At 37.5% G+C, this 14,026-nt stretch overlaps 2 protein-coding genes across 13 annotated transcripts in view; one reads left to right on the forward strand and one right to left on the reverse strand.

The window, feature by feature from the left end:
- Window positions 1–8,539, forward strand: part of ST3GAL6 (ST3 beta-galactoside alpha-2,3-sialyltransferase 6) — a 66,699-nt gene extending 58,160 nt beyond the window's left edge. For all 11 annotated transcript variants that reach the window (XM_014344315.5, XM_014344312.4, XM_003821902.5 and 8 more), the window contains 2 exons: window positions 3,208–3,360; window positions 5,048–8,539. In XM_014344315.5, coding sequence (XP_014199801.2) covers window positions 3,208–3,360; window positions 5,048–5,134 — 240 coding nt within the window. In that variant the 3' untranslated portion in view covers window positions 5,135–8,539. The remainder of the gene's footprint in view (window positions 1–3,207; window positions 3,361–5,047) is intronic.
- DCBLD2 (discoidin, CUB and LCCL domain containing 2) overlaps window positions 7,327–14,026 on the reverse strand; it is a 100,635-nt gene continuing 93,935 nt past the window's right edge. For both annotated transcript variants that reach the window (XM_003821900.6, XM_034956999.3), the window contains 3 exons: window positions 12,964–13,013; window positions 11,948–12,085; window positions 7,327–11,210 (listed from right to left, as the gene is read on the reverse strand). In XM_003821900.6, coding sequence (XP_003821948.2) covers window positions 10,741–11,210; window positions 11,948–12,085; window positions 12,964–13,013 — 658 coding nt within the window. In that variant the 3' untranslated portion in view covers window positions 7,327–10,740. The remainder of the gene's footprint in view (window positions 11,211–11,947; window positions 12,086–12,963; window positions 13,014–14,026) is intronic.

The raw sequence follows: 14,026 nt of genomic DNA on the forward strand, positions 1-14,026 counted from the left end.
CATTTATGTTGCAAGGAAATGTAATTTTAAGTTGGGTTTTTTTCCTGCCCTTGTAGGGCCTTCCTGGGGTCTCTTTGTGCATGCCGAAACAATTTATCTTTCATAACTCTGTCTTCAGTGTTCTGCAGTGAGGAGAGTCTGACTGGGTGGGCTGACGGGCAGGCTTGTGCTCAGAGTAGCTGGCCTGGCTTCAGGACAAGTGCATGGCTTTGCAGGGTAAAAAGAAGTGTCTGAGATGCTCTGATAAAAATATCACAGGAAAGCCAGAGGAAAGGTGAGGAAGGACAATAAAGTAGTCCAGAAACATTTCTGTGGTCAGAGGAAATGTTGGCATTAAATTCTCAAGAAATGGTAGCTACAGCAATATTGAAAGAGTTCTTGAAACTTCAAAATGAAATCTCATTGACTTTCACTCCTGTTTGCCTTCTTTCCCTAGAAAACAATACTCTAGACCCATACAGTGGCAGAGATATTTTTTACTGGAAGCTTGAGTAACTGTATAACATGACACCTTGGTTGAAATGAGTTTTTCACCCCTTTTTAAAGTAGGGAAAAATCCAAAGAAATAAATATACATCATGTATTTTCATGATGTATATTTAGCATGATAAGAATTGTGATTAAGAAATTCAAAAGTGTTATATGCTGAAAACAAATGTTAGTGTTGCACACTGAAAATAAAGGAATATTAAAGATCAAAAAGGAAGTCACCAGTCTATTCTCTTCCCTCTACAACCCATGTAACCTCTGAAGCTTTTCTACCTTTTATGTGCTTCCAGACTATTTGCTATGCATTCATAAACACATAATCTTTTTGTTTGTTCAGTATAATTATGATTATACCATAGGTATTGTTGTTATTTTCTTTTTTCTCTTTATTTAACTCTTCCCCTATTTATAGACACTCAGATATATCCAACATTTTCTTCTCTTTAAATAATATAGCAGTACATGTGTTTATAGGGGTTTTCTGCCCATTTGTCGGATTTCTGTAGGATGGACTTCTGGAAGTGGAATGCTCAAGTCAAAAAGCATACATGTTTTAAATTTAAACCTGACTTCCTAGTAATTTTGAGGGTAAAGGACAGCTTCTGAATATGTGTTTTGTGAGTTTTCACTTCCTATATTCCTAAGTGAAGTATGATCAGGTATATCTCTTGCTTCTTCATTTTAGGTAATATCTTTAATTCCAAAAGCACAGGAAGACCCTGAGCATACTTAGTGATGACATTAGAACTAGCTGTAGCTACATCAAAGTCCCAGTAGGACATGGTGTCCCAGAAACCAAATGCTGTATTTCAAGAGAAGTCAGCCATGTCAGATGCTGTCCAGAGGTTGAATGTAAATAATAAACCCTGGTTTTAGAAACGTGGAGGTCATATTGGTGATATATATTAACAACAAGAAAGAAGGAAAAAGCCTGCTTGAATTGTGTTGAAGAGAACCTGGGACATGAGCAAGCAGCAACAAATCTTTAGTGGACTTTTTGCTAGAACAAGGATCGGAGAAATGAAGCAATAGTTGGAAGATGATATAGGATCGAAGAAGCGTGTTTTATTTTTGGTCTGTGTATATGCTGAAGGGAATGGTTCAGCAGAAAGAAACACTGATGATGAGGGGAGAAAGTAGTTAAGTACAGAAGTAAAATTGTTGAGAAGTGATATGGGATAAAATATACACTAGTGAAAAGTTGCTGAAGTTACATCTCATCCGTTATAAGAGGAATAAGCACTGCAAATGTGAGTAAAGATACAGGTAAGATGGTAGATTTGGAGTTGGGATGATGAAGTCACTCTTTTGACTGCTTTTGTTTCCTTAAAAAAATAAAGATTAACTAGTCAAATTAGGAAGAAGACTAGGGCTGTTGCAGGATACAAAGTTATAAATTCTCATCTTGGAGAGTAGGAATGGAAATTTACTAGTCAAACGTAACTGGATTGCTAGGCAATACTTACTGCCTGTTTGAGAGTTGGGTCATAAATTCAACATTCAACCAGGTAAACGTATTTTTCTCTTGCCCTATTCTGTTGCTGGGGTGTGGGTACAGGGTGACTGCAGTGCTTATTCCTCTTATAAGAGTTTGTCAGGTGGTAATATAGGTTCTGTGGGTGATGGCTGCAGAAGAGCTGGTCTACATAAAGGAATGGTTATAAAGACGGATGAAGGACTCTTAAGATGTGAAGAAAGGAAGTAGAAGACATGAAAAGGGGCAAGGAGAAGGAAAAAGCAATGGGATCAATGAGGCTGAATGACTCCTAGGTTACAATGGTACATAGGATAAAGAAAATTTTATGCTGAAGGCAGTTAATGCTTTCGGACAAGTTTGCCTCCTGGAATTGATTTGGTTGTGCTGCTTCGATTTTTTTTTCTTCTCCTCAAAATCATAGTAAGTCATATGTAATTTCAATGGGAACTGTAAGAAACACTTTATTGAAAGTGTTATGTAAAAAGCTTAAGATGTATCTTGTTTTTCGCTTTGAAGGCCATCTCAGTGAGAATTACAATTTCTGAAAGCCAAGACCCTCTTGTCAAATATCTATCACACTGGTTTTCAAGATATATGTAAGATAAGGAAAGAGGATGCTTGGTTTTTCTTTCTAAAAGTATAATGGTGCAGCTGAGATTGTGATATTGCTATGTATGCATTTGGAATATTTGTTTTCTAGTCAGATACTGTTACAATTTGTCATTGAAGTACTAGATTAGCCTTCCCCTATAGTTTAAATGGTAAGTATAAAATATAGCTATTCGAAGGCGAATTTATATGAAGTCTTTTATCATGATTCCATCCGTTTGTGAATTAAGCTGTCCTTACATTTCATACATGTGTTCAAAATTCCCAGGCTTTGCTTTTGCCATAAGGAGCCTGACTCATCATGTTTTTGTATTTTTAAAAACAATACAGCAACATTCTCTTCCTTAAGCCTCACAGTATTCTTTCATTGGATAGTTGTCCTCTGGGTTAATACCACAGCTATATTTTATTTTAAAGACTTCCTAAGATTTCAATCACAGTTTATATATTTTTTAGAGTTAAGGTATATATGCATACTCTTTGGGGCTTGAGCCTTATAATGAGAGTTTAGTTATTTCTCTCCTTATTAAATGTTTAGAAATCCCTGTTTTATATGATTCAGCCAACCAAATATGCTTTGGTAACAAGTAGCTCCTTTTGCTTAAAAAAGTTTTTTTCATCCCCTCCCCCAGAAACCTAAACACCCAACAACAGGAATTATTGCCATCACATTGGCGTTTTACATATGTCACGAAGTTCACCTAGCTGGTTTTAAATACAACTTTTCTGACCTCAAGAGTCCTTTGCACTACTATGGGAATGCCACCATGTCTTTGATGAATAAGGTAATATACTGTACTTTAGGTAATATACATATGCTTTGGACTAATCTTTGAGGGATGGAAAGCCCGTATTTTCTCTTCTCACACTCATTTTACTGAGGGACCACGTTTTGAAGGGTTGAGGGCTTGATGGTGATTACAGGGCTACCAAAGGCTGTAACTAGAACTCATGTCCAGGATCATTTTACTACAGCATCAAATCCCAATTTATGGGCCTCATGGTTATTGCCAAGTGTCATCAAACCCATATAAGTACAGAACCTTACTTTAGATATTATATTTGCACTATTGAAATTCAGGCAACCTGCTGTGTTTGAGGTATTACAAATTCACCTTGCATTGCTGTGCTTAATTATTCTCATTTGTTTTTAAGTAGACAAGATGGTGTAGAATATTTTAATCCTACAAGAGAATCTTCATGATCAAAAAGGTTACCAACTTTCATACTGGATCACACTTCTCTTGAATAGGGATTAATAGTGAGGATTTGTATTTTATTTTTTTAACAATTTTAGTTTAAATTTTTTTTTTTTTTTTTTTTTTGAGAGTCTCACTCTGTCACCCAGGCTGGAGTGCACTGGCATGATCTCGGCTTACTGCAACCTTCACCCCGCAGGTTGAAGTGATTCTCCTCCTTCAGTCTCCCTAGTTTCTGGGATAACAGGTGCCCGCCACCACGCCTGGCTAATTTTTTTTTTTTTTTTGTATTTTTGTAGAGATGAGTTTTTGCCATGTTGGCCAGGCTGGTCTCGAGCTCCTGGCCTCATGTGATCTGCCCGCCTTAGCCTCCCAGAGTGCTGGGATTACAGGCATGGGCCACTGTGCCTGGCTAAGGATTTGTAATTTACTTGACTGGGAAGGAGTTTCCTAGTTTTGTAATTCTAACTTAGTAGTGCATCACAAGTGATGGGATTAAAATGTTATCTGTATACTTTTAATATTGAAATATTACTTGATAAAAAGTATATGGATATATCTCATGAAATCAGTCCCCTTGAATCACCCCACTATATAAGCTGAGGAAGTGGTATAAATCAGGTTAGATTTAGTATTGTCTTTTGTCCCTCACCCCCACCCTCTGTCCCCACCACGTAAGACAAGCACTTAAGTATTTCAAGAATGAGGTGCTCCAACAGACTTTGGATTAGGCTGATTTCTCCTCAGCCCTAAACTTTCCTGTAGCACTTGCGGTATTTCAAGTGTCATCTAAAGAGCAGAATATTAAAACAACTTCCTCAGGAAGAAAACTTGGATATTCATGTATAGAACAGTAATTTTTAACACATCTTAAACTGAACCGGGCATTATAATAGTTTAGTTTATCTCCAGGCTGATTTTTTTGTTTGTTTTTAAACTGATTTCTAGGGGCTTCTTCCATTAAAGTGAACAACTCAAAATTTTGGTCTCCAGATTTGTATGGTACCATGATTCGGTCTACCAGGGTTTGATATGAAGGAGTCTTACTTATGTGAGAGTTGAAATGGAAAGAGTGGGCTGTAGGGAAAGCTTTTGCACAAGAACCAGCAAGGAAAGTAATTTAAAAGGCTATCAAAAGTTAAAAGTACATGCAACTCGTTACTTAACATTCGAGTTCTTTATTCGGAATTTTTTAGATATAAAGTATTCCATTGGTGCTGCTAATACTTTGAGATTGGGAAAGAAAGATGGTAATTGTATTTTTCTTCTTTAGAACGCGTATCACAATGTGACTGCAGAGCAGCTCTTTTTGAAGGACATTATAGAAAAAAACCTCGTAATCAACTTGACTCAAGATTGACTCTACAGACTCAGAAGATGATGCTAACAGTGTTAGTTTTATTTTTGTACTGCAATTTTTAGTTTAAAATATGTTGGATGCACTCGTCAAATAATTATGTATACTGTCTGTTGCTGCCTGGTGATTCATAACCACCAGCTTAATTTCTGTTAATACTGTATATTTAACTTATGAAAACCAAGAAATGTTAAGATATCAGGAAAATAAGTTTTGATTGCATTGTTTTTAAAATAAGCTAGTTTTCTGAGGTGTTTTCACACGTCTTTTTATAGTTACTTCATCTTAGATTTTTGAAGGGATATGACTTCCTACTAAGGATTTAGTTTACCACAACAATTCTGACAATAAGACATTTTGAGGAGGATATTTGGCTACTGTAAACATGGCTGGTGGAAAAGCACATGACTGTGGCTTGATGTGGCAAGCCGAAACCACTTGGCTCTGGAAATCTAAGTTCATGCTGGTTTAATTAAGCTGTCTCCTGACAACCCCCAGAATTAAATGAACCATGATTGTGAAGAGTAATTTGGTACAATGAAGGCAGTGTTTTTAAGTTAAAGGAAATGGGCTAAACATAAAGTTCTTATTAGATAAGTAAATAACTAAAGAATACAATTACTAAACTCTGATGGCTTTGTATTATTTTAAAGAAATGAAGTTTAACTTTATACAATGAAGCTAAGCTAGGCAAGCTCAAGAAGGAAAAAAAAAATCTTGAACATTATTTTTTTTTGCCTGACTTATTCATTAAATTTTGAAGGTTTTCCACTTGAGGTAAAGTAGGAAAGGTAAAGAAGATAACAGAACAAGTAAACACTTAAGAAAAGTCAAGCTGAGGCCGGGCATGGTGGCTCACACCTGTAATCCTAACACTTTGGGAGGCCGAGGGAGGCAGCTGGATTGCCTGAACTCAGGAGTTCAAGACCAGCCTGGCCAACATGGTGAAACCTCATCTCTACTAAAATACAAAATAATTAGCTGGGCGTGGTGGTATGTGCTGTAGTCCCAGGTACTCGGGAGGCTGAGGCACGAGAATTGCTTGAGCCCGGGAGGCAGAGGTTGCAGTGAGCCGAGATCGCGCCACTGCACTCCAGCCCGGGTGACAGAGCGAGGCTGTCTTCTAAAAAATATAAAAAGTGAAGTTGGCATTTTTGGATTTAAATGGTACAAAAAGAATATCTCATTTTCCCATGATTAAAGCTAATCTTCAGATGGAAAGCTTGCCTGGCTACCTAGGGTGCACCAGAGAATCTGATCCAATGCAAGCCAGTCAATCCTACAAATGTGGTGAGCTAGTCTTCCTTCCTATATTTTAATAAATGTAACCAAAGGCCATCTGGAGGTAGGGGAATGAGAGGTGAAGGAACAGAAAAATAAATAGAGGTTATAAGGATGGAACTAAAAGTTGTCAGAAGAGGTATGAGCTGAAGAAAGAATTACTCTCTTTTGACCAATAAATACAATTGGGAAACACTGGAAAACCATGGCTTGATTACTGACAACCAACCTGCCTCTCTAAAGAGGGTATATAAAGGGTGAAATACATTAGATTTGGCTCAGAAACAGAATGCAGTACTTATAAAGCAGAATAAAGGGGAGAACAGTAGTAGTTGATCTAACCCAGATTAGACATGAATACCAGCATATGTTTGCAGAGTCCCACAGTTTTGATTCTTCTTATAACTAACTTTGAGGTGCAAAAGGAAGGTACCAGAACTGGAATCACATGTAATCAGTGTGATTTTCCCCTCATACCACACAGCCATAGGCTGCAGTGTGGCTGCTGAAGTTCAATTGATATAAAGTAAATCAGGCTTCAAAAAGGATGGTGCTGTGGGTACACAAGGACATAAAGATGGGAACGATAGACACTGAGGACTGCGGCGGGGGGAGCGAGGGGAGCGGGGAGGGCAAGGGCTGAAAGACTATGTATTGGGTACTATGCTCACAACCTGGATGATGGGATCATTCATACCACAAACCTCAGTATCACACAATATACCCATGTAACAAACCTGCACTCTGCACATGTACCCTTAGAATCTAAAATAAAAGTTGAAATTATTTTTTTAAAAAAAGGATGGCACTGGTCATAGAAAAAGTCAAAGTAAACCAACAGTGTCATTTTCAAATGTTGCTGGAAGCACAATATTGGCCATAAGTTAGTGAGGTTAAAATAGAAGAATATGGCATTTTATAGTATAAGGAAAAGCTACAAACCTCAAGGTTGTTTTATTTAAACCAAATAATCTGAGCAAGACATATATACATTAAAAACAAATGAACACATTAAAATTTCACTATTTTACAATCTAAATTCTAGCAACATATACAAATAATACTGAGTGACTACAGTACATGCCGAGGTAAGATAAGTACATTCTAGGAGAATATCACTGACGCTCAAACCATTTTTATTTCCAATATGTATTTCAATACGTTTGTTTCCACTTTCCCCAGTGCCACACACACACACACACACACAAACAAAACAAAACAAAACAAAAAAAAACACAAGTTGGATTACATTAGAATTGGTGCCACAGTTGACTTTAAAAGCATTTTAATAACCATCCAACTCTTAGATTTTGCAGTTTAGGGACTTCAAGTTCAGAACCAAAAAGCAGAGAATCGTTTCATGTGACATGATGTTTCTATAGACCTCTTGCTCTCTAGGTGACAATGCAGAGCCAGGGCAAAGGTGTTTAAGCTTTGTCACTTTCCACAGCTTTGTGGCCACATTCATATTTAGATAAGCTCGGACTCTGCTCCCCTCTTCTGGAGATGGGGAGAGGCAAGTGTGTATGTGTTGTCATACTTACTGCATTAATTCTTCACTCGAACCATTTACATCAGCGAATAAACCCATTGTTCAATGCAAAGTGCAAACAGTGAAACATGAACTTAAATAAACTGGACTAGACCCATCACATCCAACAGGATCTATTTAGATTTACAGCATTTAATAAAGTATAAGTCAGAATTCACAATATCTTAAACTGTGCTGTTTCCTAAGATCAAGTAACAGCCAAGTCAGTGTAATTTTACGAAACCTGTAATGGCCACATTTGTTGTGTCTCCGATGTATTTCTATAATTGCATTAACAGGAAAAAACTTAATCCAATATACCAGTGACTTTGAGTCTTAAATGTTGCAAGCAAAGGATAAAAATTCAAGGGAATTTTGTCAGATATGGTTACTTTCACATTTTCAATTGTTACTTGATTGTCTCCAAAGCTGTATATGTATCAGACATATAAATGTAGTAAAAAAAAAACAAAAACAAATAGAAAACCTCTACTATGAAAACCAATGAACTAAAAAGAAGTATAAAGCAGAAAAACCATTTGAATCAGGCTCAGCTCTTCATCTGGAAAGTAAAGTTTATATAAAAGTAGTAAAAACTAGATATTTTATAAAAATTATTGGTAGTTCAAGGATAGCACAGTGGCAATATGAATCGAGTCTTAAAATATGCATCATTTCAGAAAACACTTGCCTCTCTTAAAAAAAAAAAAACCCAAAACTAAACAACAACAACAAAAACCTCCAGGAAAAAACAATCAGGTATACACAATTAACACAAGAATAGCAAACTTCTTTGGGAAAATGAAATAGTTACCAAAAACATCTCTCTTAAAGCTTCAAACAGGTATATTACTTGAGGAAAAGTATATTCTCTGTGTACTCAGGATGAATTAAAAAATCAACTGGTTTGCTCTCTTCCCACCTGAAAAGGGATGACTGCATTAATATATGTGCTTTCCACATCCATATATGTTTTAATAAAAGTCTACCATCTATGTCTTTTGTTTCAAACATTTTGAAACAAAATATGTATTGATTCTTCAATGAATGAAATCGCGCCTCAAAGTTTGGAGAAGGAAAAGCCAGTGAAAATAAGGCCAAAAAACCATACCACAAAAGGACAGGAAGCCTGCAGAAATAAACAGTTCTCTTTCTGAAGCGATGTTTTAGAATACTGATATAATTCATGGAAACAAGAAAACAAATACTGTTCATCTTTATTCAAATTGAGTGAATTCTGGCAACATCATAATCTGGTGGCTCAGGCCAACAGAAGTGACTAGAACTTTATGGAAAAGTACTGTTCAACATTAAATCTACAAACAAAGGTTTATGGAAGAGGGAATGTCAAATTTATGTATTTTTATTAAATGGTGAGCTGCTCATGTCGTCTTGCCAGTCTGAAGGCTTTAAAAGATGGTTTTACATTGTTGGCTAATAAATTACAGATGATTTCTATTTTGCCATGTCTAAAACTAGCTCTGGGCGGGTATGAACAAGTGGTGACATGGAAGCTGCCAGGAGGTATCAAAAACAAGGCATGAATATTCATTTGCTAGGAAGCTATAATGTCTGTTCCCCAGGTGACATACAGGACTACTCAAACCTCTTACCACACAAAGTGCACGATCACGCAGTCCTGAAAGATACACGTTAGGTTTATATTTTGTGTAACAGTTTATGGAAAACTGAAATGAAAAATTATTTTTTCTGACTACAAATATAAAATACCTTGAGACTCAAGAAAAATGTATATGTTTGTGAATGTATAAAACCAAAAAGGACAAATTCTGGTTACTTTTTAAAGAGGTAATTTATATTACTTCTGAGTGAATAATTTTGCCTTTCACTGTGATAAATATAAGTGGGTCATGTTTACAGTATTCCCTTAGAAGCCTTCAACTTTTCATAACTCTCCTAGGAAAAATACCATTGCAAATAAAGTTGGGGGTGGGAGAAGAATCTCCTTTAAAGCTTTCAAATCATAAAGTTGTTCCTGTTTACACACTGAGGAGCATACTTAAAAGACATGAAGGGATCTGAATTCATGAGACTAAGGCAAGCATCACTCATCAGAAATACTCAAACATTTTATAAACACAAGAATGGGGCAAGACACCAAAGGGCCTCAAGTGGAACACGCAAGGATGAGACCAGGCCATATACTGTGAAGCATTAAAGCTCTAAAGAGTGTCACAAAGTGAAAAAGCAATCCCCCTGCTCATTACAAGTCAGAAAATCCCAGCTATAGATCTTAAGATGGATAAGTGGATATGGCTGCAATAAAAACAATGCTTATATCACTAATTATTTAAAAAAATCCAGAAAAGAATATAGGAATAGAAGAGGAAATCATGATAGTACCCATCTTTCACAAACAGACTAGAATTTCAAGCCATTAGGTATTTCAAGAACAGTACCGTGCGTTATTGCCAGTCAGGCTTACAGAGCCATCTCGAGTTCATTAATGTACCTGCAGCATTGGTAATAAATACTCTCAGTGATTTTTAATTTCTCTGAAGTGCATTATAGGGAGCTTTTTCTGTATTAAAAATAGTGTTCTACAGTAGTATCAAACAGGACATTTGAAATTTAACAGGCGAGCAGTAACTGTGCCACCATAACACCTTAAAGCAAGATGGCAAGATTAGTAGTTTCCTGTACCTCAGTCACCACATTTTCCCCAACCACTTCAGTGACAGTTATGTAATACATTCCATATATTACTACCACTAATAATTAAAAAAAAAAAGGCCATGTGCTTTAAAACGATGCTTTGTAAAAAGCAGCATCATCTTCAAAGGATTTCTTTAAAAACATCACATTCCCCATCCCTTCCTGCTCCTGATACTTCTTGTGTGCTCTGTGGCACCTGGTACACCAATTCGTCTGGGGCAGGTGGACCTGGCTTCCCAGCTTTCGGGGTATCATACTGGGCCTGGGCTGAGGAGCAGCTGTCAGTCCTGGAGAGAAGTGTATTGTAAGTTCCCACTAGTGGGGGAGGTTGGTTCCCCGTAGCCTTGAAAGTGGATGTGGAGGGCTGACCAACTGAAGTTGTGGGGTGCCCTGACATGTCCATGATGATTGGGGTTGCATACTCAGGCCCCGTAATTGGGAGTGGTTCAGCATAGGCATGATAAACTTCCTGCCCTGGTGAGTTGTAAGGATCTAGGTCTGCATAGCCTGCTTCTTTTCCTTCTTCTGGTTTAAAGGTAGATCTTTGATGAAGTGTACCAACAATTCCTCCTACCAGTGGCTGAGCATACTCTGTGGATATCACAAAACAACAGAAAAGTCATTTTACTAGTAAAGAGATTGCATAATTTAGGGTGGCAGCTACAGATTATACTAAAAGCAAACATTCTTTAGGGTACTTTTGTTGCCATCAATACTTAATCTGCAAGAACTTTGAAAATTAAAATTAAACATACTGTCTAGTACTTCTCATAGTAATAATATACCAGAAAGTCTCATTCATGTAATTTTGCATATAGAATTTTCACATATGTTCTTTAGATTTACAGACAACATATTTCTTTACTGAATATTTCCTTTCTGAATTATTTTCAGAATATTTCATTGGAAAAGAAACATTCAGTTACTGGAATAAATATTAATCTTGAAAAATAATTTCAGAGATTTTTTTCAAATATTAGGAAATGTTTAAAATAAGTATGTACTAGGCTAAGAGGATAAACACTGTAAGGCTTCTTCTGTCTTTCCCGCTCTCCTCTCAACATCTCGGGTCTCCCCACAAGCCTCAGTTAACATACATAATGCCCAGAGTCTTTAGAAATCAATGTCCCAACTTTACAGACAGAACATCCAAGATACAGAAATGACTCTCTGAAGAGTCACCTTTTAAAAAAGTGGTTCTACCTTTAGGAAACAATTCATTTCTTAAACATGAAAGGGATCAAAGAACTGTAAATCCCAAAGCACTTTATAGCAAGCCTAAGCAGTTTCTCCCTCTGCCTGGTACCAGAAGGCTGCAACATAGCTACCTGCAGAGTCAGCCTGCAGCACTGTGGTGACTTCTCTTGGACTCAGGTGATTAACTTCACTGCTGCTATAGCGAACTGGGGTTTCCTCATGGTCCACTGCTTTTGCAGGAAGAAACTGCTTCATTCCTTTCCACCAACCTTCATTGTGACGGCAAGCCAAAGAGACCATTAAATAAAAACTTGTATCTCAAACAGTAGTATCAAGAGAAAAATCCTGTTGCATTTAAGCCATTTCTATAACAAATATCTCTACAAACTTGCCTTTATAATCCAACTTTTTTTTTTTTTTGCTGTGATAGACTATCCAGCACCAAGCAGTACACGGTAGAAATCTCTACCAAACACATGCAGGCAAATCACTGTTAGTATAGTACAGCCAGATACAGTATCTATTTTAGGGGTGGCTTTAATTACATTTTTCCCAAAAAATATTTTCCAAGATCTACCCTGGGGCACTAGCTGCCCTTTTCTATCCTAGCCACAGCAGTGAACTCTCCTGGCTCCTAAGAGCTGATCCAGTAGTGAGATTGGGAAGTGAGAAACTGGTAGGGGGGCCCCTTTGGTGTCACTTGCAGCAATTCAGAAGATGACAACTCATCATGGGAGACCTCCCGATTCCTAAACTGCTGGACTCCACTTGGTGAATAACCATGGCAGAGGACAAACACACACTGTGTCCTGGAGACCACAGTCTTTTGTTTCTTACTCAGTGTTCACATGGGCCACAGAAAGCCGGTCTCCTCATGAGAAACAGATACACAGGACAAACTACACAAGTTTTCCAGAAGAAAAAGAACAGAGCTTGTTTTAAGAAATTTGTACTTTTCATTTCATTACTTAGGAATTACAAGAGACTTTGCAGAAGGGTAAAAATGGTGAGAACTGAAGAGTAATGCCATTGTTCTAACAGTGTCGAGGAGTTCACGGCCTGAGAATGACTCTTTTTTCACTACTGCCCCCTGTAGGGGAGCGACATCCCTCTGATAGAAATGAGATGCAAAGACCACGTGAGTTACCTGCCCGGTCCCAGTAAGGTAAGTCATAGGTGCCTTCAGTTTTTTTCTTTCTGGAAAAATACAGAAGAGAAGTTAGCAAATAGAGTAAATTCACTGGTAAGCCTACTCCCCCTACCCCATGACAGGCCCTGGTATGTGATATTCCCCTTCCTGTGTCCAAGTGTTCTCATTGTTCAATTCCCACCTATGAGTGAGAACATGCGGTGTTTGGTTTCTTGTCCTTGGGACAGTTTGCTGAGAATGATGGTTTCCAGCTTCATCCATGTCCCTACAAAGGACATGAACTCATCATTTTTTATAGCTGCATAGTATTCCATGGTGTATATGTGCCACATTTTCTTAATTCAATCTATCATTGATGGACATTTGGGTTGGTTCCAAGTCTTTGCTATTTTGAATAGCGCTGCAATGAACATACGTGTGCATGTGTCTCTATAGCAGCATTAATCCTTTGGGTATATACCCAGTAATGGGATGGCTGGATCAAATGGTATTTCTAGTTCTAGATCCCTGAGGAATCACCACACTGTCTTCCACAATGGTTGAACTAGGTTACAGTCCTACCAACAGTGTAAAAATGTTCCTATTTCTCCACATCCTCTCCAGCACCTGTTGTTTCCTGACTTTTTAATGATCACCATTCTAACTGGTGTGAGATGGTATCTCATTGTGGTTTTGATTTGCATTTCTCTGATGGCCAGTGATGATGAGCATTTTTTCATGTGTTTGTTGGCTGCATAAATGTCTTCTTTTGAGAAGTGTCTGTTCATATCTTTCGCCCACTTGTTGATGGGGTTGTTTTTTTTTCTTGTAAATTTGTTTGAGTTCTTTGTAGATTCTGGATATTAGCCCTTTGTCAGATGAGTAGATTGCAAAAATTTTCTCCCATTCTGTAGGGTGCCTGCTCACTTTGATGGTAGTTTCTTTTGCTGTGCAGAAGCTCTTTAGTTTAATTAGATCCCATTTGTCAATTCTGGCTTTTGTTGCCATTGCTTTTGGTGTTTTAGACATGAAGTCCATGCCTGTGTCCTGAATGGTATTGCCTAGGTTTTCTTCTAGGGTT

This window comes from Pan paniscus, chromosome 2, assembly GCF_029289425.2.
Source record: "Pan paniscus chromosome 2, NHGRI_mPanPan1-v2.0_pri, whole genome shotgun sequence".
NCBI classification, from domain to species: domain Eukaryota; kingdom Metazoa; phylum Chordata; class Mammalia; order Primates; family Hominidae; genus Pan; species Pan paniscus.